Genomic DNA, 24,957 nt, shown 5'->3' with positions numbered 1-24,957 from the left:
TGTGCCTGCCAAGTTCTGAAACTAATGACACAAAATATACGGGCAAACCCAAATCAATTACACTTGCCTGTACGCTTTGTACTTCACGGTGTAGTAAGGAAATTGAACATAATTACATTTAAGAGGAAATTGTGGAGCAGTTAAAGGAGATACTATTTATAAACACACTGACGCATAAGGTGTGTTTTCAAAGCATGACTGAAGAATGTTGAATTTGTCATTGTTGGAAGCTTCTTGAAGACAATAAAATATTACTTGAACTACCATTTGACTTATAAAATAAAAACTTTACTAGCCGTGTAAATGACTATCGTAAACTAGGTAAAGCATCTGCTGCTGTTTAAGCATCTGAGATTCAGCATCATTCTGGCCACTTCATGTGTCATCTGCACATCTCCATGTGACCAACCTGACAGCCGCTGAGAACATGTCCATGTAGGAGTCCAAGGCCTCCAGTTTGACTAGACCTGCACAGCATTAACTAGTATTTCGATATGATAATAGTAACTTTTTATTAAATTATGTTCTCGATTGGTTCCAGCTACATGCGAGCATCGTGTGGTTGAGCGGTTTGCTCATGTCACCTAGTGAAGAGAGTTTCTCATGTGTTGAAATTGCGTTACTCTAAGACCTGGTGTGCAGTACGTAGAACAGTAAAAAACGTAAACATCCATTCATTTTCTATACCGCTTATCCATCAGTGTCTCAGGGGGGCTGGAGCCTATCCCAGCCGACTACGGGCGAGAGGTGGGGTACACACTGGACTGGTCGGATCACAAAGACAGACAACCACACACTGTCACACTCACACCTAGGGGCAATGTAGAGTAGCCGATTAACCTAATGTGCATGTTTTGGTAATGTGGGAGGAAGCCGGAGTACCCGGAGAAAACCCACGCAGGCACAGGGAGAACATGCAAACTCATAACAAGACACATAACAGGCTAAAGTGACATGCATGGGTTGGGCCCTAAGTCATCACAAAGTATGAAACGATACGCGTTTCTAAACAGTATAAATGGCAAATAATTACTTGTAACGAACAGATTATGTTGCAATTTAAGATGCTGAGTTGATGAACCAGTTAGTAAACATCAGGTGCTACCTGCCCTTCAATTAAATGTGGTTTCCTGCACCTTCTGATATGCAACACACCAGCATGATCGGGTGGAGTACAGTATTATGATGTAATACCTGTATGTTGATTTTACTTAATGACGGTGACATCACAATGCATATCTGGAAAAAGACAATAAGAACACACAAAAGGCTATAATGATCATGTAACAGTGTAGAAGCAATCCAAGTAGTTAAGAGATCATTTGCTGAAAATGCTAAAAATGTTTGATGACAGCCTGCAGTCGTTTGTGAGAAACGATTCAGGATGAAGATGACACAGTGACGGATGAGTTCCACGAGATGGCAGTCATGAAACATCCCCTAAGAGGAAGCCCCAAAGAGGAAGAAGTTGCCAAACAAACATGACGGAGGAAGACGGAGTTGCAAGTCACGGTGCTAGTGGGTCAGCTAATAATTGTGACGATCCAGAGATTACTGTGACACCGAAATCACCTGAAGATGAAAGCACGGAGGGTCCTGCATCCCAGTATGCTCAGGACCTCAAAAGCGTCCTGGTCACTAGCGTTTTAAACCTAGAAAAGCTCGACATAGACCTGTACAGGTAACGGCCTAACGTTGGTCTCTTTACCGCTAATGTCACCTGGCCATACGGCGACCTCTCAGAAATGAATGTTTATGTGATGTCCTACCCGAGCTATGGTAAGCACGACATTCATGGGCCTACCTTAGTGTTTCATATGGTGGTACTGCTGTTTGCCCACTGTGCGTGCTTACTTTATTACCAAACAAAACAAGTGTATTTCTGTCTCGTTACATACGCTTTAATTGGACGTTTGAAATACTGTCATGTCAAAACGTGTCACTGTCACATGTCAGTGTAATGTGTGATTATACAACATGAAAAGCTCAAAGATTGAATATTGGGGAAGAACACAAAACCTCTCTGTTGAAGAAAAATTAAACCATATTCACTTAATAAAGGCAGAGCCTATTGTGTGGCCGCTGTATTTGATTACAAAACATTTGGGCATAGGGGCGGCACAGTGGTGCAGAAGTTAGCGCTGTCGCCTCATAGGTTCGAATCCTGGGCTGTGTGGAGTTTGCATGTTCTCCCTGTCCCTGCGTGGGTTTTCTCCGGGTACTCCAGCTTACTGCCACAATCCCAAAAACATGCACATTAGGCTAATGGCCTACTCTACACCTCTATCGACCTGTGTTGAGATTGACTGGCGACCTGTACCTTGCTTCTCACCCGTAGTTAGGTGGGATAGGCTCCAGCTCCCCATGACCTTGATGGATAAGCGGTATAGAAAATGACTGACTGACATTTGGGTATAGGGGTTCCAAATAAACTCAGTGTAAATATAAATACATTGTGGCTCTGACTGTCAAAGCGACGTCTAACGAGACTGCACTGCATATATTTCATTTATTTCTCTGTTTTTCCCGCAGAGGGACGCACCACTGGGTGCCCCGCAGTCAGCGTTTGTTTGGGGGTCAGATAGTCGGTCAGGCCCTTGTAGCTGCTGCCAAATCTGTCAGCGATAATCTCTATGCACATTCTCTCCACTGCTACTTTGTACGAGCAGGTAAGATTTAATGTGAATGATCTGATTGAATGAATGAAACTACGGAAAATTATTTGCAGTTACGATGAGTCTTTTCAGCATTTTTGAATATTAAGACCTGTGTCACAAATATAAAAAGCTCTCACCCTTCAATTATAATCCTGTCATAACAAACAGAACAAATCTTCAAATTGGCCTCAGTCCCAGTTAGTGTTTCCCCTCATCTGTCTTTTGTGTGTTTTTCAGGGGATCCTAAGGTCCCGGTGCTGTACCAGGTGGAACGCACAAGAGATGGTCGCAGTTTTACAGTCCGTTCTGTGAAGGCCATCCAGCATGGGCAGCCTATACTTATCTGCCAAGCGTCCTTCCACAAGCAACAGGAGAGCCCGCTGCAGCACCAGTTCACCATGCCGGTGGTCCCTCAGCCTGAAGACCTGCTCACTGTAGAGGAACTTATCCACCTTTATCTCAGGTAAAGCTGCTGAAACAGAGCCTACATGTAATTTGTATACTGTGGTTTTAATTAGAGGGCTGTATTTGCAGTTAATGCTTTTTCACAGCACTGTCATTTCCCCCTGCCTGTTCTGTATAAAACCTGTAAGGACAGAATGGGGAGTTCATTTTTATTCTGCCTCTTCGCCGGCAGCTGAGGTACTAACAGAGACAGATCAATTTTGTCTAAAACGATTGAGCTGGCACGACAAGATGGGGATGTGATGTGTTCATAACATGTTATATGTGAGATTTAAAAAGCAGTCAGCAGCAGTCAGCAGCTAACTAACGAATCCATGTCTCGGAGCAATTAATAAACCAGACTGAAGTGTGAATTAACACAAAACCAACAGTGTCCAATATTTTACATTCTGCTCTGCCAGCAGCTGGGTGGAGTGATTATCTATATATTCTTCTGTTGTTTTGCAGTAAACCAAACCTAGCAGAAAATCTAAAGCAAGGCCTCAACAAGCTGCTGGCTAATGAGGTCCCCATTGAGATAAAGCCAGTCAACCCACCTCGCTTTTACAGACTTGCTGCAACTGAGCCAAAGCAGCTGTTCTGGGTGCGAGCACGAGGATATATTGGTAAAATACATTAATGCACATTTGCATTGCAATCATAACAGATGTTGGAGATTTTATACTACACTGTGTAATTACAGGTATCCTTATAAAATCAATAGCAAGTTTCCTAATCAGAATACATAGCAATCTGCTCTGCTCTGAGATTAAACTGCAGCAGTGAAAATAGAATCCAGCATATAACACGATGACATATGGTGTATAGTCACATGTATAATACAATCTAAGTAGCACTCATTTGTGTATTTTAATTGTGTGCTCCTGTAGGTGAAGGCAACATGAAGCTGCATTGCTGTGTCGCTGCTTATGTGTCCGACTACGCATTCCTGGGGACAGCGCTGCTACCTTTTCCCAACTACAGGGCCAAGTTCTCGGCCTCCCTTGACCACGCCATGTGGTTCCACAGTACTTTCCGCAGTGATGAGTGGATGTTGTATGAGTGCGAGAGCCCGTGGGCAGGTCAGTATGTTTTTCAACTCCTTTACTGCTGTACTGTATTTGTTCTGTCTGCTGTAGCATCACAGTAGTTTGGTCTAATATGATAAAATGAAGGAGTTATGACCTGTATTTACATGTACTTGCTTAACAATGACTGATTTCTGTTGTGGCCCCTCACCTATTACCCATTGCCTGCATTCCTGCATTTATGTGGTGTCCCATAGGGGGGAGCAGAGGACTGGTTCAAGGACGACTGTGGAGAAAAGATGGGGTGTTGGCTGCCTCCTGTTCTCAGGAGGGTGTCCTCAGAGTGAAACCTGTCACAGCAGCCAGCAAACTATAAGCACATTCCTGAGATTTTTTTCTGTTTTATTTTATTTATTTGTAGTTCTAACCATACATTAAATCATATTTGTTTTCAGTCATAAATTTGCTAATAGAATAAAAAATGAATTACTCTTTGATTATAAGGTGCAAAAAAATACATTTTATTTCCAGTCAATAAAGAATGAAGTGCTTGTTGTTTACAGTTAATTTCTACAAAACTGATTCCACTAGGTTGCATATTCAGTGTTGTCCAGTGTGACGTTCAGCTGTGTCAAGACCAAATTCTGCTGCACTACATGATACTCAAGAAGAAATACGAACCAGAGGATTTTATTACTTTACTCAAATATAAGGTCAACACTGACATTATTAGTAGGCTCATGGTGAAAAAACTGCCTGCCACTGAGCTTAGCTGTGCAAAGAGGGAACTAAAAATCTTAAATGGAAGTTCTACAAAATAAAAATTTGGATGGTATAACATTTGTATCCCTGCCTGCTGAAGAGAAAAAAGAAGGTGAGTGAAATGTATAGCAGTACAGCAAAAGAAAGGAACATCCTGTTCCTCCAGCAGACTAATAAAATGAAATTATTGTGGAGTATGACCATCAATGAAATGTACAACCTGATCCTCCAATGGGAAATTAATTGCATTCACTGAAGAGCATGACAGCCTGGAAAAAGGACAGTCTGTTCCTCTTAGAGAAACTCAAATTAAATGGCAGAATGAAAAAACAGGTTTAAAGAATTTCCCTTCGGGGATAAATAAAGGAATTCTGATTCTGATCCATAATAGCACCGTAAAATCTACAGGGTGTTTGTATCTAGAAGGTGGCAGGCTTGATCATTAGGCTTGTGCATCAACGTGAAGTCTACACGGCGGTGTCAAAGCTCTACATTAACACATCTGGATGTTTATCTCTGTATTGCACATTTGCTTTTACATGAGAAGGTGGTCTTTAAATGGTCAAGTTGACGTCATTGTCTCGCAAAGCAATGCAAATTACTAAGCCGTTATATTCAAAATGAACCCAAACGCTTGTCTCTCTTGAAGGGGAACAACCAAAGATATATAACACATTTATAAAGATTTTACTCTTGTACGCGTTTACGTCAATGGTACGTCCCCGCCGTACGCCGTCCGGGTGCAACACAGTGCCAGAGGATAAGGTCCGCCTTTTCCCTTCCGTCAACATAACGTGATTTACTATGCCAAAATGGATTCTCGGCATTTGTGAATCTGTTCAGAAACGCAGAAGACGAGATCGTTATGTGAATCTATTTTTTTCCATCCACCTCTGCTTATTTTACCACAATATCATGACTGTCGCACTCGGTTGTTAGGTGGTTAGCGCCCTTGGTTACCACTTTCCACCCACAATGCATCACTGTTAGCAGAGCTTGTCAGGTAACTTGGGCAACACTAACCTGTAAATATAAGGTAATATAGCGTTACAGGTGGGAATTAGTGTTATAGGTGAACAGTTGCCGCAACTCGCTCTTTTGTCAAATGAGTAGAAACGAGAAACATTAATGGTACGCGTCGAACTCAAACGTAAGGGAACAGCGCCTGATGTTCGCTAGCTATTAGCCGCATTGCTAGTTTACGACGATGCTCTCTTAACCCGTTACTTCAGTTAGCAGTTACATCGTTTATTGGTGCTACGAAAACCGGAGAAATATTCACATTAACTGTAATTACAGTAGATGACTCACTGCAATTGTTTAGAAGTCGTCGAAGGAGTCTAACTTTCAGTTACAACCTATTTCTAGGTGTATGGATGCAAATAAGAGCCAAATTTGCTGAGTAAATATAAATAACCGCTAAGAAAAACAGAGAAAGAAATTTTAGAAATGGAGAAGGAACAGTACAACACTGTCGTCTTCAATGTTTCGAAAAAAGAGCTGTTCACTCCGAACAATGGCTACAAATCCATGCTGAAAAGACTAAGAGCTCAATGGAAAATCCAAAGGTGAGATGTTTGTGATGCAGCACTTTTCCATCTCTGCTCTCTGGAGCTACTAGTTTTGGACCAAACTGCTGAGTATTTGATACATAAATGCTGTCTCCCCTAGCATGAAAGAAGAGCTGTCTTTGGAGAGGCTGAAGGGTGTCAAGTTGTGGATAACAGCTGGTCCGAGGGAAAAGTTCACAGCATCAGAGGTGATCATCAAGCCATCATATTCAGTTAAAAAAATAACAGTGTAAACATGTTCAAATATGTTTTAATTCACATGTAGCAGCTTTTTATTTGGGAAATGACCAGCTTATCAGCTTATCTCACATTTTCTGACCAACTCATTTTCACACTGTTGTTTCATTTTATTTCAGCTGGAGGTCCTGAAGCACTACCTGGATGGAGGGGGGAATGTCCTGGTCATGCTCGGTGAAGGAGGAGAGCTGAAATATGACACTAATATCAACTTTCTCCTGGAGGAATTTGGAATAATGGTCAACAATGGTGCATATTGAAATTTGCTGAAATGGCAGTGGTCATGATCTGTGCAGTTGTAGGTATTTTGGTACAATTGTGTTAAATTCTGTGGTGTCTGATTTCTTTTCCTCCATCACTGCGGCAGATGCTGTTGTGAGGAATGTGTATTACAAATACTTTCATCCTAAGGAGGCGCTTGTGTCCAATGGTGTATTGAACAGGTTTGCATATATTATTACATCACATTTTTCACCCAAATGTTCTATTTTCTGTGTTAGAAAATTCAAAATTGCATTTTTATGCCTTTTTCATGTTTAGAGAAATTAGTCGGGCTGCTGGCAAAGTGGTTACTGGAATCATTGAAGATGAAAATATTGGGAACAATGCACAGTAAGTGATTTCCTTTTATATTTCTATCTTTTACATTACATTAATGGGGATTTTTCAGTTATTCTGAAAGCTTTTCTGTCTTTATTTGTGTAGGGCTCTCACATTTGTGTACCCGTATGGTGCCACACTGAGCGTGATGAAGCCTGCTGTGGCCATTCTTTCAACTGGCTCAGTCTGCTTCCCCCTTAACAGGCCTGTCCTGGCCTTCCATCAAGGAAAGGTGTAATGTCATTTTCATACTTATTCCCACAACATATAATACTTCTGTGTACTTGTGAGATGATGTTATAAATTGTCTTTGAAGGAGGCTGGGAAACTGGTAGTGTTGGGCTCCTGCCACATGTTCAGTGATCAGTACATTGACAAAGAAGAAAACAGTAAAATCATGGTGAGTCCACTTCACAGTGAAATATGTATGTGTCAGCTAACACATCAGAATTGTGAAGAAGTACACTCTTCTCTTGTGCAATTTATGAAGCGTAAATGTTAATGCACAAAAGCCTGTCATGCTTTTTTATCCCAGGATGTGGTGCTCCAGTGGCTCATGACAGATAATATTCAGTTGAATCAGATTGATGCGGAAGACCCAGAGGTAAGGAAGTATACTCGACGGGATAACAGTGTGTCTGATGTTGTCCTTTAGTTTAACTAACATCCATCTTTCCCCTTTTTCCCCTAGATCACCGATTATACCATGTTACCAGACACGGGGTGCTTGTCAGAACAGCTCAGAGTGTGCTTACAAGAAGGCGATGAAAACCCCAGGGACTTCACTTCTCTCTTTGATATGTCGTTGTTCAATTTGTCAACCGACACTTTACCCCAAGTCATCAGGTGAGTAAGCATAATACACCTGACTATGTCACTGCTCAGTATTTCTTCATAGTTAAAAAGAAATGTTTTCTTCAGTGCTTACAAGCAGCTCAATGTGAAAGACGAGCCACTTCAGCTGATCACACCACAGTTTGAGACCCCTCTGCCTCAGCTTCATCCTGCTGTAAGTTTCAGTCCTGTCCCAGTCGATGTTTTTGTATTCTTACATGCGATTTATAGGGCAGTGTACAACTGAAATGGTAAGGGAACCAACGTTCAGCCCCAAACCCCACAAGTTTAAACCCAGGAGTGCATGTTGTCACATCTTTCAGGTCTTCCCACCTGCGTTGAGTGATTTGCCTCCTCCCATGCTGGACCTGTTTGATCTAGATGAAACATTCTCTTCTGAGAAAGTGCGCCTAGCACAGCTCACCAATAAATGTAAGTTCAGTGCTTTATTAAACAAAATGATTACCTTTTTAGATTGCTAACAGAAGGTACTGCTAGATCAGTGGTCATTTTTAAACCGGTTCCATTCACAGGCACAGACGATGATCTTGAATTCTATGTGCGAAAATGTGGGGAAATTCTGGGGGTGACTCCGAAGTTGGATAAAGACCAGAGGGATGCCAAGCACATCTTGGAACACATTTTCTTCCAGGTTGTAGAGTTCAAGAAGCTCAATCAGGTGAGATACTCTTTACAGCATTACAAGTAAGATTATGCATTGAAGGGTGCCTCTAAAAACATATTTCCTCCCCTTGCAGGAGCATGATATCGACACAGAGGCACCCTTCGCTCCGTTGTGACTGGATTCATGAAAAATGTTTAAGATTTTCAGTATATTGTACCTTGACCAAGCAGATGGGATTATATCTTTAGTAGCAAGTGGGGGGTGTAGTGTGCTGTTACAGTTAGTTATGAACCATTAGAAACTGTATATAAAGTTAATATTTTTATATCTTTCTATTGTATTTCATTTTGTAAAGAAACTGTAAGTCACTCTTAAGCAAATAAAGTTACTTTTATTTAACATTTAAATCTTTAAAAATAAAAATGGTTAAAGGAATATACAGCTTTCTGCCTTAATTTTCACATATGGATCCTGTTAAAAAAACAAAAAAAACAAAAAAAAAACAGATTGAGGACATTCCAGACATTCCATTTGTCGACAATTTTGCAAGAGCATAAGAGGATTTAAAACGGTTAGCTAAACCCTCTCCTTCACATGTATGTCCAGAGTTTTAAAATTCATGTTGATTCATCCTTGATGCATGTTAGATGCAGAGGCAGGTGTCACATACAGCCGATAAGCCCTACATCTCCATGTTGAGGGTTGTGTAGAGGAAGTTCTTTGGCTCGTCAGGGACAAACTTCACCTACACCTGAATGCTGTGTAGACTGTGACTTTGGACTCCACGTCTGCTCCAGAGCGCTGGACTCCATGCTGGGTTTTGGGCTGTTGCTCTCTGGTTTAATCAAAGACACATCCCATGACATTTGCGTGGCAGTGAGATCACTGTACAGCTGGTCGAAACAAGCAGCCTTTTTTTGCTTTTGAAAGAGCACTTGTGGAGTGGAGAACTTGCCCTGTGAAGGCACAGCCAAGTGACAGTTGTCAGTCTCTTGAGCATTTAAGCTGCTCATTGAAAAGGTTGGAGGTGGAGAAAAGGGGTCCAGTGACAGACAGAAAGAAGCCTGGATGGACAGCTTGGCGTCAGAACCGTCAGCCTCTGTATCAATTGACGCTCTCGATGTGGACATTTGTTCCAAGGACAAAGCAGACAACAAACTCTGTTCCTCAAAAAACCTCCTGTCAAGTGCCGATGGAGACGAATACTCAAAGCTTCTCATATCTAAGAGGGAAAATTTTGGATACCACTTGAAATCATCATGATCTGATCACATTAAAACGAGTGAATCTATCTTGAGAGTAAAACAGGTTTTCTTACCTATATTGACAAGAGCTTTCTCCATTGTTCCCTTGGGCTAGTGAGTATCAGCTGAGCTGCAGGTGGGTTTTAAACTGTTGAAGCTCCTTGTTAATTGGCCCAGCTGGAGGCTGAGCAGGTCATCAATCTGGAGGAGGTGGGTGTGCATACCGCCTGCTTGAGGCGCAGATGCTGTTTGTGTTTCTTATTATTTTTTATGTTAATAAAATGTTATTTTGATTATGTGTTTATTTTTTATAGTTTTTCTCTTAAAATAACTTACTTCCTGAGCACTCATTTTTATAAAATCAGGGCTTCAGCCAACAATAATTTACAGTATCTTATTATTTTTTCCAGAGGCCAGACTGACACATTTAAAACTGCTTATTGTGGATAAGCTGTTGCCCAAAACCAATGAAATGTCAAAGATAAGCAGGAAATATTCACATTTGAGAAGTTGGAACTAATTAATTTTTGTGGTTTGATTAACTGTTTCAGCTCTAAATAAAATGATCTCAATATATGTTATACTAATTACACATTTGTTATATTTTTGGTAATAATCACAATAAATATTATCTGTTTTTGTTTTGTTTGAAGAGTATAAGCAATTTATTTAAGAATTTATTTTGAAACTCTCACCGGAAGTTTCCTCCCTGGATGCTTGACCCTACGCGCACATCTAATGCGCATCAACGTCACTCTCTGGTTTCTACGAGAGAGAAGGGCGCGAGATAGAAATCCAGGAGCGCGGACAACCTGGGCGCTCCGCTCCCTCTGGGTACAAGCTATAAGATTACCATTCAACACAACAGCACCGAGCCTCCATCACCACCATCGACCACTTCTTAAAAACACAAAACCTGCGGAATACAACGTTATAATCCCGAATATATCTGCACATGACGTGCAGCGGCAGCAGGACAAATCACCGTCTGACCGTAAACAACAGAAACAGAGGGAAATGTCTTGGTGGCCGCGCTGGTAAGATGTTGATCTTGGTTGTCTGAATTAACAGTGGTATCAGCGCTTTTGTTAATTACAAACGGGGGTTTTAGATTATATTATTAGTGGCATTCGGTTGGCTAAGATGAAAGGATTTTTTTTTTACCTAATCTTGTAACTTCTTGCTAGCTTTACCTCACGGACTCTCCGTGCCGCCCTTTTCCGGAAAGTCACGATAAACAGAATTCAGCATTTAATTTAACACCAGACAGTCTCTATGAACCCACACTCGTCAAATAAAGCTGTCTAACACTGCACCGACTTTATATTTTTGCCAAACAGTAGTTTATGCCTTTGGGATTGCTGCTACAAATGAACCTGATAATCAAGTTTTCCTCGCCGCACCACAAGGGGCCAGAGGCTAGTTTCCGCTGTCGCTGTAGGCTTTATTTAGTCATGCACGTCACAGCTGTTTGTCTCTCAGTGAGGATGGAGAGGATGCCATGCACCAAGACACTGACTCCGATGTGGCAGAACAGAGGGACGGTGGGAAAGTGAAGGTGAAATGGACACAAGAGGAGGTGATTGCCACAACATGTCCAAGTGATCTGAGAGTTGTGTGAATGACTTTCGACCTCGTCGAATTAAATGGTGGCTTAATGTGCTTATTTGTTTATGTGTACAGGATGACAAGCTCAAGGCACTTGTCCAAAAACTGGGAACCAGTGATTGGAAATGTATTGCCAGCTACATCCCAGTGAGTTTAAGCAACAGGTTTTTTTTGTAGTTCATAGTAAGCTTTAAGACCTCCTTGGCTGTAATCCAACTCAGTGTTTTGAAGCTTCTTGTGTTTGTTTTGTTTTGCTCAGAATCATACTGAACACCAATGTCAGCACCGCTGGTATAAAGTCTTGGATCCAGAATTGGTTAAAGGTCCTTGGACCAAAGAGGAGGATGAGAAGGTAGGCAGGCGACATGACTCGGTGAGAACAGAATATCCAGTGTGATTAATCAGGTGTAAGGTGTAATGCATTTTTTTCCTCAGGTTATAGAGCTTGTGAATCTCTATGGCAACAAACAATGGGCAACGGTAGCCAAGCATCTGAAGGGCAGACTGGGGAAGCAGTGCAGAGAGCGCTGGCACAACCACCTCAATCCCAACGTGAAGAAGTCTTCGTGGACAGCCGAGGAGGACCTCATCATCTACAAGGCTCACTGCCTGCTCGGAAACCGCTGGGCTGAGATTGCCAAGCTGCTCCCTGGAAGGTGAATACTCTTCATCGGTATTGCAGCTCAGGAAATGAGTTTGACATTGTAGACATGTTTGTGGACATAAGTCCTTGCCTTCCCCAGAAGACTCATGCTGTCATATTTATACACAGGACGGATAATGCAGTGAAGAATCATTGGAATTCGACCATCAAACGCAAGTTAGAGATGGGCTTCTATGCTGGGGAGGTCTTTAGGCCAAATGAGCTTGAAGAGCTGTGGGCCCGTGTTAATAAAGATGTGCAGGTGGGCTGTCTTTCCATCCTTTTCTTCTCCAAAATGGATGCTGCGTTAAACTGTACAAAACAGTATTGAAAATTCTTCTGATTGCACAGATGCCCAGTTGCTCTCAAGATGGTGCAACCAAAGACTTGGAGCAGAAAACACAGTCTTCAGTAAGCAACCAATCACATTTGAAAAATGTCTCAAACACGTGGTGGTTTTGAATAATGTAATCTTTCTCAACAGACTTGTTATAAATAAAGTTTACGGGGAGAATATCTGTATTACATACAAGTAAACATGTTTCTAATGTAGGTTGTCTGTTACTTCCACCAGTTGCATGAAACGCCACTCTCAGCCTGTGTTAAAGTCGAACCCAGCGAAGCAGGACCATCAAAGGCCATCTCCTGTCTTAAGAATAGTTCAAGCCCCAAGACTGACGCAGACATGACCACAGGAGAAATGAGTTGTTCCAGCTGGGTGGTGGACAGCTCTGGCTTTCTCTCCCCTGCTGGCCCAGCACTGAAGGAAGTGCTGGACATGGTGGATGGGGTAAGTAACCCCTGTAACTGACAAATAGCCTGTAAATTAAATATGCATGCAATAGTTGATGCTGCCCGTCTTGGCTGCCACAAAATGTCCTTTCTGCCATCAGGACCTGGATGGTTGGTGCAACCTAGCAGCCTTCGACTTGCCCGAGGACAGTCCAAGCCCAGAGCGCCGCCAGTTTCGTCTGGAGAGCAGCACCTTGCAGGAGTTGAGCAAAGGCAGCAAGGGGGAACTCATCCCTATCTCTCCTGGAGGTGTCACGCCTCCCTCCATACTGAACCGCCGTAGCCGGAGACGCATCGCCTTATCTCCCGATGCCAATAACTCCATGACTCCCAAGAGCACTCCTGTCAAAATCTTGCCCTTTTCTCCATCTCAAGTAAGTCATTTACTTCTTTAGCACTGATTAGGGTGCTGCTCATGGTGTCACATGAGATGATCCACTAACTGCCATGTGTTGTTCCAGTTCCTCAACATGTGGACCAAGCAGGACTCTCATGACCTGGAGAACCCATCTCTCACATCAACGCCAGTGTGCAGCCAGAAAGCCATTGTTACTACACCGCTACAGCGTGACAAAACCCCCCTCATTCAAAAGGAAAACTCAATGTGAGTGATCTCTAACGTGGGATCCATTTTCCAGTGTGCAGAACACTTGGATTTATGATGTTAACGGATTTATGACTTTTGAATCTGATCAGCCTCATAATTCTGAATCATGATATTTAGATTACATTGCATGTGATGTACACAAGGCTACAGCATTTCACTGAATGTGTTTGATACATCTAATAATCATTAAGCTGCTCCTCTCATTTTGAGGTTGCAGTTACAGGTTGTAAAAATGAGTTTCTCTTAAACGTGGGCAGGTAATGATTCTATAAGGGAGTCAAATAGATTGTGACACAGTTATTGATTTGTATTCGAGTTTGAATCTTGGTGTTCACATTTCTGTAGATTTGTTACACCCAACCACAAATCTGAGCTCTGCACGACCCCACGGACTCCGACTCCATTCAAAAGTGCCATGGAGAAATACGGTCCTCTGCAGCCTCTGGTGAGCATCTGTGACTGTCAGGGAAAATCAGTGAGTTCAGTTTATGTTTTTATACGCACTGTGCTAACACGATAATGTAACTTGTGCGTCATCTTAGCCTCAAACTCCAAACCTGGAGGACGACATAAACGAGGTCATCCTAAGAGACGCTGGGATTGATTTGGTGGTTGTACGCTCGACTACGCCTGAGCAAAGACGGAAAACGATGGTAACTATGAGTCATCTTCAGTACTCAACATCTGTTTCAGTCCTTGAACAGTTGTTAAAGGTATACTATAACATCTATTGACTGAGAGCCCATGTTACATAAAAAATAAGAAAACCTTATTCAAAACAATTTACTTCCAACAACAGGTACTTATTCATCTTGAGTGAATAAACTCTAGAGAGATAGAGAGGTAGATACACTGCACATGCAGCAGCAGAATGAGTAATGTTTTTTGCAAGAGTGGTTTAACACTGAAAGCTTCATCTTATATTATTAATTAGCAGGTTATTTTCCTCCATTCCAAAGTCTCCAACTCTTGCACTGAGATGAAAGTTAAACTTGTGTTGCATTCACTATGATTTAGCAGGAGGTGGTCAACCAGAGAGGGTGGATCTGAGGTGAATTCAAACCTCGGAGTTGTGTATTAAAGTGACAGTCTTTCAGCACGCCGCTGCAAGCAGAGAAACTGACTGTGAAATACATAGTTCACTCACTTTCCCCAACATGAACTAACAGATTTTATCTTGTGCACTAGAACCTTGATTAAACAGAAGAGACAGTGCTTGATGCTAGCCTTCTTTCATTTTTGCCTGGACCCGTTTCAACAGAGATTGTCCTTCATTGGCACTGAAACTATTTTCACACATCTTCTTATGTTATTATTATTGAGTTTTTTTTTTTTCATTTTTCCCAGCATCGGCCTCCTATGAAGAAAGTGCGCAAATCGTTGGCTTTAGATGTCATGGACTGCCAGGTGATGCCGAAATGTAAACGCAAACAGCTCAAAACTGAACCCAAACACAGCATCAAGGTAAACAGTGTGGAAATGTGATGGTAGCCCATCCCTACATTTGACAAATCCTAATTCTTTTCATCCCTCTTTTTTTGGCCACAGGAAGAACCCATGAGCATTTCACTTAGCTCCTCATCATTTTGCAGTAAGCAACATGAAAATATTTTGGACCAGGGCTTCCTTTTGGGACCAAGTGACAGTGCCATATTTCCCAGCACGGTGCCCCCAGTTCCGGTAAGCTCCACCTTTAAATTTAAAAAGAATGAGTATCCTCATTAGTGGAAAAGTATTTTAACATGGTATTTCTGCTTTCTCCTACCTGTGCTGTAATTCTTCTCTTGATTCAGATGTCAAAAGAATGGGAGACAGTTGTTTGTGGACAAACTAAAGACCAGCTCATAATGACGGAGAAAGCAAGACGCTACCTTCGCTCGCTAAAATCCCACGCTCCCAACCGGGCTCTGATTCTTTCCTGAGACATCCTGAGACATTATGTTACACATAATGTTGCTCTTTTTCCATTACTTTTTGCTGTTGGAAGTTGTAGTGGAGAAAAGAACATGTCATACATAGGTTTAGTACTGTTTTCTGATCAAGTCATGACCAGTCAAGCCCTGTCAATAATTTGAGAGAGAGAGCTGTGTTTTTAGATTTAGTCTCACTCCAGTGGCCTTGTGTGACGCCTGAAAGAGAAATGAATCACATTTCATTGTATTGTCACCTCAACATGTTTGAAAAGAACAATGAATGTAAAGCTGAAAAATCATGTTTTGCTATCACTGAAAAGACATGGTTTTACATTGCATAATGTGTCTGTAATGTCATGGGTTTTTAAAGTTGTGAAGATTACAAACACTCAGGCGCTACCACCAAGAGCTAAAGTTGTGTTGTATAAATTGTATATGGAATAAATTCAGACAGAAGTGCATGTAGAGACGAGGGATCCATGTTGAAAATGATTAGCAAATGTTTAGGATGTGTACAGATTTATAACAAACATCCCAAGGGCCTCATATTGTTAGACATCTGCTAGAAATATAACAGCAGCACACATCAATAATTCATCAAAGTGACCCATTACTTACTGAGATCCAACAAAATGATGAATATACTTAAAAAGAAGGTTTTATGTTGGATCCAGTTGTTTGAGATGTAATGCACTTGTGGAAGCTGTACCAGTGTTGATGACAAGGGTGTTATGTTACTTGGCATTGTCTGTAAATATTTAGTGTTGTATGTTTTTACTAAATCTTATAACATTTTGTTAAGAAATTTAATAAAATGTCAATATGTCCGGTGCACATTTTCCTCTTGATACAAGTACCATCCGCTGTGGTAGAGAATTATGTACACTTTCACATTGATTGATTTTATGGATTACAACGCCTGCTGTTTCAGTACTTGTAAGTAAGTCACAGGACAAAATACCTTCACATGAAAAATTATATTTAACATTTCTCAGTCATCTGTAGCCCACTTGAGATAATCAGAAATATCAACCTCAATTTTGCCTTCTATGATTCAATTCAGAGCCCAAACCATGCTATTACCCATAAATTAGCATAATAATTGGGGCGAATTGTGAATAAACCTGTGGTGAAATCATCAATCTTATCTTTAATTGGCTCGTTGCTTAAATTTTACACAGGAGTGAGGGCTCACTGAATTTGCGTGTACCTGTACCAAAAAAAATAAATAAAAGAAATCGCTTTTATTTTGAAATGTTAAACCTACAAACGGATATGACACATCCGATGACAGCTCTCGCTCTCTGAGACACCGGAAGCAGTCGTCGGTTTTGGTGACGCTGCATTAGACTGCAAGACATGGACCGGTCTGGTAAGTGAATTAATTCGTAAATGTTGAATATAATGTTAGATATGTATGTTCTTCGTGCTATCCACGCATTGCGTATGCTGTTAAGGAATCGTTAGTTTTAGAATTATTAAAAAATATCACGCGGTGCATGCAGTGTGTTGCTTCCTGCTGACGAGGGCTAGCTTCCTTGGTACGTTAGCTAAGCCTGCAATGAACGAGCGAGCTTAATGTCTCCATCTCAATGAATGAATACGTGTCGCCACAAGACTTCGTGAACTGTGGAGGTGATAGATGAACCCACCTTTCCACCAGGGTAACTTGTGTAACTGTGTCCGCAGGACTGTTCCACGGGTTGTTCCTCCTCAGCCTGGCTATTGCTGGAGCTCAGGCGCTCACACCGGCGCACTATCTCTCCCTGTCTGATGTGGCCCGACTGCAGAATCTCCTGAGCCAACAGTTCACCGACTTGGAGTCCGCATACTATTCTGTTGTTGGTCTGACCAAGCTCGGAGCAACTGTTCCCGATCACAAAGTATGGAAATGACTTATAAATGTGTTTAGTGATTTTTATTTTCAGTATCATAGCATTCAGTCACAATTCAAATCCAATGAATACGTCTTCCATGATATGTTAATCCTCAATATTCTTTGTCTTAAATGTGTATTTTTGTTTGTAGGGAGTATGCCAATTCCTCAAATCCCAGCTTGACCCCACCAGTGTTGACTCTCTTTTCTTTGCTGCCGAGACCAGTCAAGCCATTTCTGGATGTGAGGTAAGAAAATATTGTTCTTCCTTTGAACTTTTCATATATCTTACTGCCATTCCTTATATTAAAAAGAATTTGTGTAATAGATGTGTGTGCAGTTGGGCTGGACAATAAAGAAAAAAAAAATCTGAATATTAAGTATAGCAAATCATTGTGGTTGAAGTCCACATAATTGCCTTAGTTTCAAGATGCATATGATATTTCTGCTTGTGACCCTATAGGTTCCTGTGTCTAACGAAACCCGTGATATCCTCCTGGCAGCAGTTAGCGAAGATTCAACCATGACTCAGATTTATCGTGCTGTGGGTGCAATCAGCTCTCTGGGGCTTCCTCTGGCTTCCCAGGAAGTTGTAGGTGCCCTAACAAGTCGCATTAATAAGGAGGACAATGTCATGGCGTAAGTCTTGATAGTGTTGGTTAGGGAATGCATTTGCATTGTATGTGGAGGATGCAGTGGTCATGAACAACAAAATTAACAACAAATGTATGCTCTCTTTGGACAGTATCACTTTAGCTCTGCAAACAGCAGCCCGTCTGTCCAAGCAGGCCGAACTTGGAGGAATACTGGAGGAAATTGAGGTGAGCTCCTCGACGTCCACCAGATGGTGCTGTGTTACGTTTCTTTGATTAAAAGCAAGACACACCGGACTCCTAATGAATTAATTTTTATTATTTTTTTGCTTTGTCCCTCTCAGGATCTGACGGCCCGTTTGGATGATCTTGGTGGCCTCTACCTCCAGTTTGAAGAGGGACTTGAGGCTACTGCCATTTTTGTGACTGCTGCTTATTCCTTGTCAGATCATGTGGACATGGAGCCCCCTCTGAAGGAGGTATGGTTCCTGTCTATTCCGACTTTTCTGTATATGTGTTTCTTCCTCTGAAACTGATAGAAGATGTGTTCTCCCCACAGGACCAGGTCATCCAGCTGGTGAACTCTATCTTCAGCAAGAAGTCCTGGGACTCTCTGGCCGAGGCATTCAGTGTGGCAAGTGCTGCCGCCGCTCTCTCCAACAACCGCTTCCATGTGCCGGTCATTGTCAGTGCTCAGGGCCCAGCCACAGTGTCCCACAGCCAGCCAACCCTGCAGGTACACTTGTTGCATGTCAACCTGGCTACAGTCTTATGAATGGTTTTTAATCAGCCCACACTGAGACCATTTCTCTGTCTGATTCACAGCTTCTTGTTACTGATGTCATGTCTCAACCTCTGGCTTCAGCCAATGTGCTCGTGGAATCTGCATATGCTGTGGCCTCTAAGAGCATCATACTCAGCCAAGCACCTTTCACACTTAATGAGTACGTATCATTAGACAGATAGGAGTTTTCTTTGCATTACTTACCCAGCATCTCCGCTACTTGAAAATGATCCAAAAAGCTGGAAGAAATATACGCACATGACCTTACGTTACCACGTTGCTTTGCCCACAAATATCCTATTGATAGGATATACACTGTATTATTCTTTTTGTCTGATTTTCAGTGGCGTCTTTGAACTGAACTTCATGTCCAGCCAGCCAGCCAGTGGATATTACCAGTTTACCATCGCAGTGACTGGAGATAGCCGGCTAGTTGCCAATCATGTTGAGGTGAGGTGGCGGAGCATTTGAGCATTGCTATTTAACTAGACTGGGATGGATTTGTGTAGTGACTTTTATGCACATGGTTGGGGGAGGTTGTGGCTGCAGGCCGTCCCAGGTTGTCAGTCAGATTATGACTGTGTCCACTCTTGAGTTAGGGATTTGAGTTCTTCCGACAACTTTGTGTTTTGACTCTGTCCACTTGTAGCTTAAAGTGAAGGTGTCCACTGAGGTGGCTGTCACTAACATGGACCTCTCTGTGGTGGATAAGGACCAGAGCATTGGCACAAAGACCAGCAGGTTAGAGGAAGCATGAGCCCTTTCTCTCTGTCCCTTAGTAGCATGACAACAGAATACTGAATGCTTTTCTCTTTTCAATGACCCAGGGTGGACTATCCTTCCAAAGCCAAGACCTCCTTCACGGCAGACAGCCACCAGAACTTTGACATGTCCTTCCAGCTGGTTGACGTCAACACTGGAGTGGAGCTTACCCCACACCAGGTATGTGAACAGAGTGGGACATGAACACACATTGCTGTTGCTGCAAGTTGCTGGTAAAATTTTCTTGTTGTAGCTGACCTCATCTGCTGTCAGAAACGCTACACAAGTGTTAGATTTTACATGTGATTGGCCAGAACAATCACAAAAACAGCCAACCACTGTGACTGGTTAGGAAAAATTCAGCTCTGGGTCCTGTTTGAGATTAACACCTATTTATTTTGTCTTTCACAGACTTTTGTCCGGCTGCACAATCAGAAAACTGGCCAAGAGGTTGTGTTTGTGGCAGAACCCGACAGCAAGAATCTGTACAAGTTTGAATTGGACACAGCAAAGAGGAAGTCAGAGTTTGACTCCATCTCTGGTACTTATTCCCTCTACCTCATCGTTGGGGACGCTACTTTGGAGAATCCCATCTTGTGGAATGTGGTGAGTATCTGCTCAGGCGTGGTGGTGTTAATGTGGATTATTTCCTGATGTAGCAAGTTCTCAGCCAGTGAGACTTTGACAGTGGGCTCTAAAACTGAGTTGTAATCTTTTCAAAAGGCTGATGTTGTTCTGAAGTTTGTGGATGAGGAGGCCCCAGCTGCCATTCAGCCCAAGAACCTTTATGTACCCAAACCAGAGATCCAGGTAATACTCGTGTACTCCTTATTTATATCAGATCAGCGTGCAGTGGCTCTAAGCCCAACAACTTAAAATTCTCCTCCTCACTCTGCAGCACTTATTCAGGGAGCCAGAGAAGAAGCCCCCCACAGTGGTTTCCAATACCTTCACTGCACTCATCCTGTCACCATTCCTGCTTCTGCTCATCCTGGTAATATCCTGAACTTTGTGCAAAATGTTTCCTGTTTTGCTCAGCAGTAGAGCGATCTGTGAATGATTTGGAAAACATTAGTCTTATTTAAAGCCACACCCAAACACTAATTTACTTCCATTATTAAGAGCTATTCACTTTGTTATTTTTGTTGTATGTGCGGTGGTGTGGTTTTTCCCAGAAAAGCTCTTCAGTAGGAAGCCGTCATACATCGTGAACGAGGCTCCAGTACTGCATGAATATAATGCTTGTTTTAATTTGAAATCACAAAAGCTATGGTGTATCTTTTTTTCCCCTGGCATTTGCAGTGTTGAGTAATAGTTATTGTTGCGGTGGAGCAGCACATTGTGTGTTAGGTGATAAACAGTTTTTCAGCCCTTTTGTTTGCAGCTCTTGCAGGGGATGAAAATCACATAGTCTTTTGTTCCCCCTCTTGTTTGTAGTGGTTTAAGCTCGGCGCCAACATCTCCAACTTCAGCTTCTCTCCCAGCACCATTCTGTTCCATGTAGGACACGCAGGTTGGTCCCAATCTTTGAAATGAAATGTTGATCACACATGTGCTTGTTCCTGTATCTACTGCTCATCTGCTGTCGTTCAAGAGGACAAGTGAATTGTGCATTGTACTAATTCATTTCAGTGATGCATTATTCATGAAATTTCACACATGAAATATGTTTTGTACCCCCCCAAACACAGCATCTCTCAGACATCAATGTTGTGCCAAGATTTCACTCAAATATAAAGAAAATTCTGTCAAAATTCTGAATTTGACGTTTAATTTTAAGTATGCATACGTTTACCATATATATAAAAGGTATTGATAATGTTTTCCTGAAAATGTTTTTTTTTCTTTTGTAAATGAAGACAATGCATTAAAAATATTGAATTTAAAAATATAATTTAAAAAACTGCACTTGGCCTGTCCTTAAAGCACCCCACCCACTGACAAACAGTATATTGTCAGTATAACAATATATTGATTGTTTAATTCTATGCGGTTGTTTCATTCCAGCCATGCTGGGCCTGATGTACGTCTACTGGACCCACCTGAACATGTTTCAGACTCTGAAGTACCTGGCAATTATCGGCGGTGTAACTTTCCTCGCCGGGAACCGCATGCTCGCCCAGAAAGCAGTGAAGAGGTATGTCGCCTGATGGTGCCCGGCACAAATGGTTCCTAGAAAGTCCTTAGTCCCAGAGAGAAAGCCCCTAGCCCCTTCAAACTACAAGGACATGGGTGCTTTAAGGCCTCTTGGTTGTTCTTAGCCTAAAACCTGAGGAAAAGTACCCATTCCATGTCAGTAGCTCCTCAGTTGGTCCCAAGAGGCTGGTTTCAGAGCCAGGCTCTCAGCCAGGAGGAGAGCTCGTGCGTACTTGGACGAGGAGGGAAGCGTGGCAGCAAGATCGGCAAAAGTGATGATCTGAGTGGGCAATTTCTTGGCCATCATCATGTAGAGCCCTCAAAGGGCCAGAGTGAGCAATTTGTAACCTGTGTCACTGACTCAAGACGTCACTCTGTAATTGTTCACTTTTACTCCTTGCTGTTACGACAGCCCGTTTAACGCTTTTAAGCAAGTAGAATATTGCAATTAATGATTTCACAAATGTCATTTTCCCAGTAAGGGCTCCCTTCCCCTTCTTTCCTGCTGGTCTCTGTCTCCTTGCAGCTGGTGCTTGTTTTTTAACCCCTCTATCCACACACCGCTGTCTCTTTACTCCTTTTTCAGGATTGCCGCAGAGCAGAGTAGTAGGTTGGCAAAGTATAGAAGCCTTCGATAAAGCCCCCATTTGTAACCGATGAGTCGGTCGTGCTTCCAGGCTGAAGTAAGGGCATCCTCATGAACTGCATCCACAGTGCATTTCCATAATGGTTGGCAGCGTGCATGGCTGTGTGGAGCTCACTCATTCTAACTCGGAGTGTTCACATGTACTTGCTGCCCTCCTCCCTGGTTTGCCTCTCACTCATTTCATCATGATCATGACAGCCATGGCCATGCCAGCACTCTGATACCCCCTCCATTGTGGTCTAACAGCACCGTGGTCCTGGTTGTGCCATTACCTTTGTGTTCATGATTCAAAGTATACCTTGTGGAGATCTTAGACGTGTGTCGTGAGAATTTCCCAGTGTTTTTGCCAAGATTCATTCTGTTTGTTCGGCAAAGGTGCACATTAAAATGCATGATCGAGTGACTTGTCAAAGATCAGGTTTTCAGTAAGGCCACAGCGGTTTTCATTCATCTAATGTGTTTGCTTTTCTTTCTCCCTTCCACAGAACTGAGAAAAAATAAGGACGAGAAAATCAAAAGAGGACACTGACAAAGCTCATTTTTTTGTTTCCCTTCAACAATGCACCAAATCAGACTTTAAACATGGCGTGGCAGTTCAAGAATCCAGTCAACAGTTTAAAGATGCAGTTTGCAGTCTTTGTTGCCAAACGGAAGAAATTGAGATATCACACAGCATCTCTGAGGACAAACGCTCAGTGAGGGATAATCCTACTGAGGGCTGTAAAGCTACTGATAAATGCACTTCATCTTCCTGTGAGATTTGCTTTCTTATTGTCCAACATGCCAGTGTTTTCTAAGTGAGCTGGGATTTTTATTTGTGGTTTGCTGATGGATTTTTCATTCATTTGTGGGTTTTTTTTCTTTCTTTTGTACATTCCTCTCTGTTGTCGATCAGTGCCCTAATCACCTCAAAGGAGAAGCTGTTAGTGAACACATTTCAGCCGATTAAGAAGAAAAACACTGGCAGTAGCACTGATATTTTGATCATCACTAACTGTGCCAGTGTGTTTGCCTGTTTGGGAAGCAGTTGTCTCCTATTTGATACTGAGTTAGCGTCCCCCAGAAAATCTGTTAATAATGGAATCTGTTCAATTTGAGGATATGATGTTTTTGTAATTAAGGAGAGGAAATAAAGAATCTGAGGTGAATCTATGTTTCTCGTCTTTCTTCAGTAGAGAACAACAGGAGCCCAGTACACTTTTCCCTTGATTGATTACATCTTAAGTGTTTCTTTTGAGAGGATTAGGACAGTGAAGGTTGAGAGGGAAACACGGGAGAATCTGTTACTTCCTCTACAAAGTCGACAATTACATTGCGAAATGTACAGGGCCTACAACAACATCTTTCTAAAGTTTGTTATCATCAGCCACATAAGCTAAATAGGCTATATAAACAAAAGTATTGGGACACACCCCTTTATTATTGAATTTAGGTGTTTTATGGAGCTGTTTCTCAGAGGTTGAGCTCAGCCTCTGACTTCCAGTGAAGGGAAATCTTAATGCTTCAGCATACCAAGACATTTTGGACAATGCTATGCTTCCAACTTTGTGGCAACAGTTTGTTGAAGGCCCTTTTCTGTTCCAGCATGACTGTGCCCCAGTGCACAAAGCAAAGCTCCATAAGGATGAGTTTGGTGTGGAAGAACTTGACTGGCCCACACAGGCCCATCCAACACCTTTGGGATGAACTGGAAATGGAGGTTGCGAATGCTCTACTGTATGAATGGGCAAAGATGAACACAGAAACACAAATCTTGTGCAAAGCCTTCCCAGAAGAGTGGAAGCTGTTAGCTCTGCAAATGGGGGACCAACTCCATATCAATTTCTATGTATTAAGAATGCGATGTCGTTAAAGTTCCTGTTGGTGTAGTAGTAACATCAGATCAAATGAGGCCGAGTATATTAAACTCACAAAGGGCGTGTTTTATTGCTTAACAATGTAGTATATCATTTACAGGTGTGAGAAGGGCTGATTTCTTCTCTGAAGAAATAACAGTCTCACCAGCAGCAAGTCTTTTTGGATTTAATAAATTATTGCTGTACTTTTCCTGCTGGGACAAGCCAAAATGTCTGCTGTGAGGAAGGTCTGTTAAAGGTCCTGAGCCAAACATTTACCACATTACTAACAGGAGAGTAAGAGAAATATGGAGCACATTCTGTCAGCACTCATACAGTCCTGAGAAGAGGTCTAATCAAGCTCCATCAGGAACAACACCTGAGCGTGAGCTAATGAGTTCTTAAAAACATACATCTCCATCTCATTTTTTACTGAACGACACATTATTTTCTATCTAAATCAAAACAGTTTTGATTATTTAATATGCTGGTTTTACTGAAGTGGGCGGGACTCAGCTCGAGAAAACAGTTTCACTTCCAATCACCAAGCTTTTAAGTGTTAAATTCAAATTAATTAAGATTACCTAACTTGACTGCTGCTTATTTATTCAAAAATGTGTCAAGTAATAATAGATTGTTGGATATTTATAGCATTTTAATGTAGCTGGCTGAGGTGGAGCTAACTTTAAACACTTTAAATACTTTATATACTCTTGGGTAATTAACTATGTGTCACCACATCATGTTTTACAAGCAGGAG

The 24,957-nt window shown here is 42.0% G+C and overlaps 5 protein-coding genes across 8 annotated transcripts; 4 read left to right on the top strand and 1 right to left on the bottom strand.

The window, feature by feature from the left end:
- Positions 1–1,457: 1,457 nt before the first annotated feature.
- On the top strand, positions 1,458–4,680 carry acot8 (acyl-CoA thioesterase 8). Its single transcript, XM_046384828.1, has 6 exons — positions 1,458–1,681; positions 2,533–2,669; positions 2,895–3,120; positions 3,570–3,727; positions 3,992–4,183; positions 4,387–4,680. Exons 1-6 carry the CDS (start codon positions 1,482–1,484, stop codon positions 4,503–4,505), a joined length of 1,032 nt encoding a protein of 343 aa, XP_046240784.1. The 5' UTR covers positions 1,458–1,481; the 3' UTR covers positions 4,506–4,680.
- A 977-nt stretch (positions 4,681–5,657) lies between these two features.
- ift52 (intraflagellar transport 52 homolog (Chlamydomonas)) lies at positions 5,658–9,193 on the top strand. Of its 3 annotated transcripts, none has more exons than XM_046384825.1 (14): positions 5,660–5,894; positions 6,260–6,459; positions 6,563–6,650; positions 6,819–6,948; positions 7,067–7,142; positions 7,240–7,311; positions 7,405–7,531; positions 7,616–7,699; positions 7,835–7,903; positions 7,991–8,145; positions 8,221–8,308; positions 8,457–8,565; positions 8,667–8,812; positions 8,892–9,193. In XM_046384825.1, exons 2-14 carry the CDS (start codon positions 6,341–6,343, stop codon positions 8,931–8,933), a joined length of 1,305 nt encoding a protein of 434 aa, XP_046240781.1. In that variant the 5' UTR covers positions 5,660–5,894; positions 6,260–6,340; the 3' UTR covers positions 8,934–9,193. The 3 variants fall into 3 exon arrangements, with proteins under 3 accessions (XP_046240782.1, XP_046240781.1, XP_046240780.1); XM_046384824.1 differs by having other exon boundaries at positions 5,660–5,927; XM_046384826.1 differs by having other exon boundaries at positions 5,658–6,459; positions 7,619–7,699.
- Positions 9,130–10,236, bottom strand: si:ch73-303b9.1. The gene is made up of 2 exons (XM_046384827.1): positions 10,077–10,236; positions 9,130–9,980 (listed from the first exon to the last, which is right to left on the bottom strand). Exons 1-2 carry the CDS (start codon positions 10,099–10,101, stop codon positions 9,487–9,489), a joined length of 519 nt encoding a protein of 172 aa, XP_046240783.1. The 5' UTR covers positions 10,102–10,236; the 3' UTR covers positions 9,130–9,486.
- Positions 10,237–10,735: 499 nt separating this feature from the next.
- Positions 10,736–16,399, top strand: mybl2b (v-myb avian myeloblastosis viral oncogene homolog-like 2b). The gene is made up of 15 exons (XM_046384823.1): positions 10,736–11,039; positions 11,485–11,581; positions 11,686–11,757; positions 11,870–11,962; positions 12,046–12,266; positions 12,383–12,515; positions 12,605–12,664; positions 12,828–13,043; positions 13,147–13,419; positions 13,507–13,649; positions 13,998–14,097; positions 14,195–14,305; positions 15,000–15,116; positions 15,201–15,332; positions 15,446–16,399. The coding sequence occupies exons 1-15, from the start codon at positions 10,741–10,743 to the stop codon at positions 15,572–15,574; spliced, it is 2,196 nt and encodes a 731-aa protein (XP_046240779.1). The 5' UTR covers positions 10,736–10,740; the 3' UTR covers positions 15,575–16,399.
- A 397-nt stretch (positions 16,400–16,796) lies between these two features.
- Positions 16,797–23,510, top strand: rpn2 (ribophorin II). 2 transcript variants are annotated; one of them, XM_046384821.1, is made up of 18 exons: positions 16,797–16,937; positions 17,255–17,448; positions 17,594–17,689; positions 17,905–18,080; positions 18,187–18,262; positions 18,379–18,513; positions 18,594–18,770; positions 18,860–18,978; positions 19,163–19,268; positions 19,468–19,559; positions 19,646–19,760; positions 19,992–20,186; positions 20,304–20,390; positions 20,479–20,574; positions 21,018–21,093; positions 21,588–21,717; positions 22,303–22,399; positions 22,848–23,510. In XM_046384821.1, exons 1-17 carry the CDS (start codon positions 16,925–16,927, stop codon positions 22,352–22,354), a joined length of 1,935 nt encoding a protein of 644 aa, XP_046240777.1. In that variant the 5' UTR covers positions 16,797–16,924; the 3' UTR covers positions 22,355–22,399; positions 22,848–23,510. The 2 variants fall into 2 exon arrangements, with proteins under 2 accessions (XP_046240777.1, XP_046240778.1); XM_046384822.1 differs by lacking the exon at positions 22,303–22,399 and having other exon boundaries at positions 16,798–16,937.
- Positions 23,511–24,957: the final 1,447 nt, after the last annotated feature.

The sequence above is a fragment of the Scatophagus argus genome, chromosome 3 (assembly GCF_020382885.2).
Source record: "Scatophagus argus isolate fScaArg1 chromosome 3, fScaArg1.pri, whole genome shotgun sequence".
In the NCBI taxonomy this organism is placed as follows: Eukaryota; Metazoa; Chordata; class Actinopteri; family Scatophagidae; genus Scatophagus; species Scatophagus argus.
This window is presented reverse-complemented; position numbering and strand designations above follow the sequence as displayed.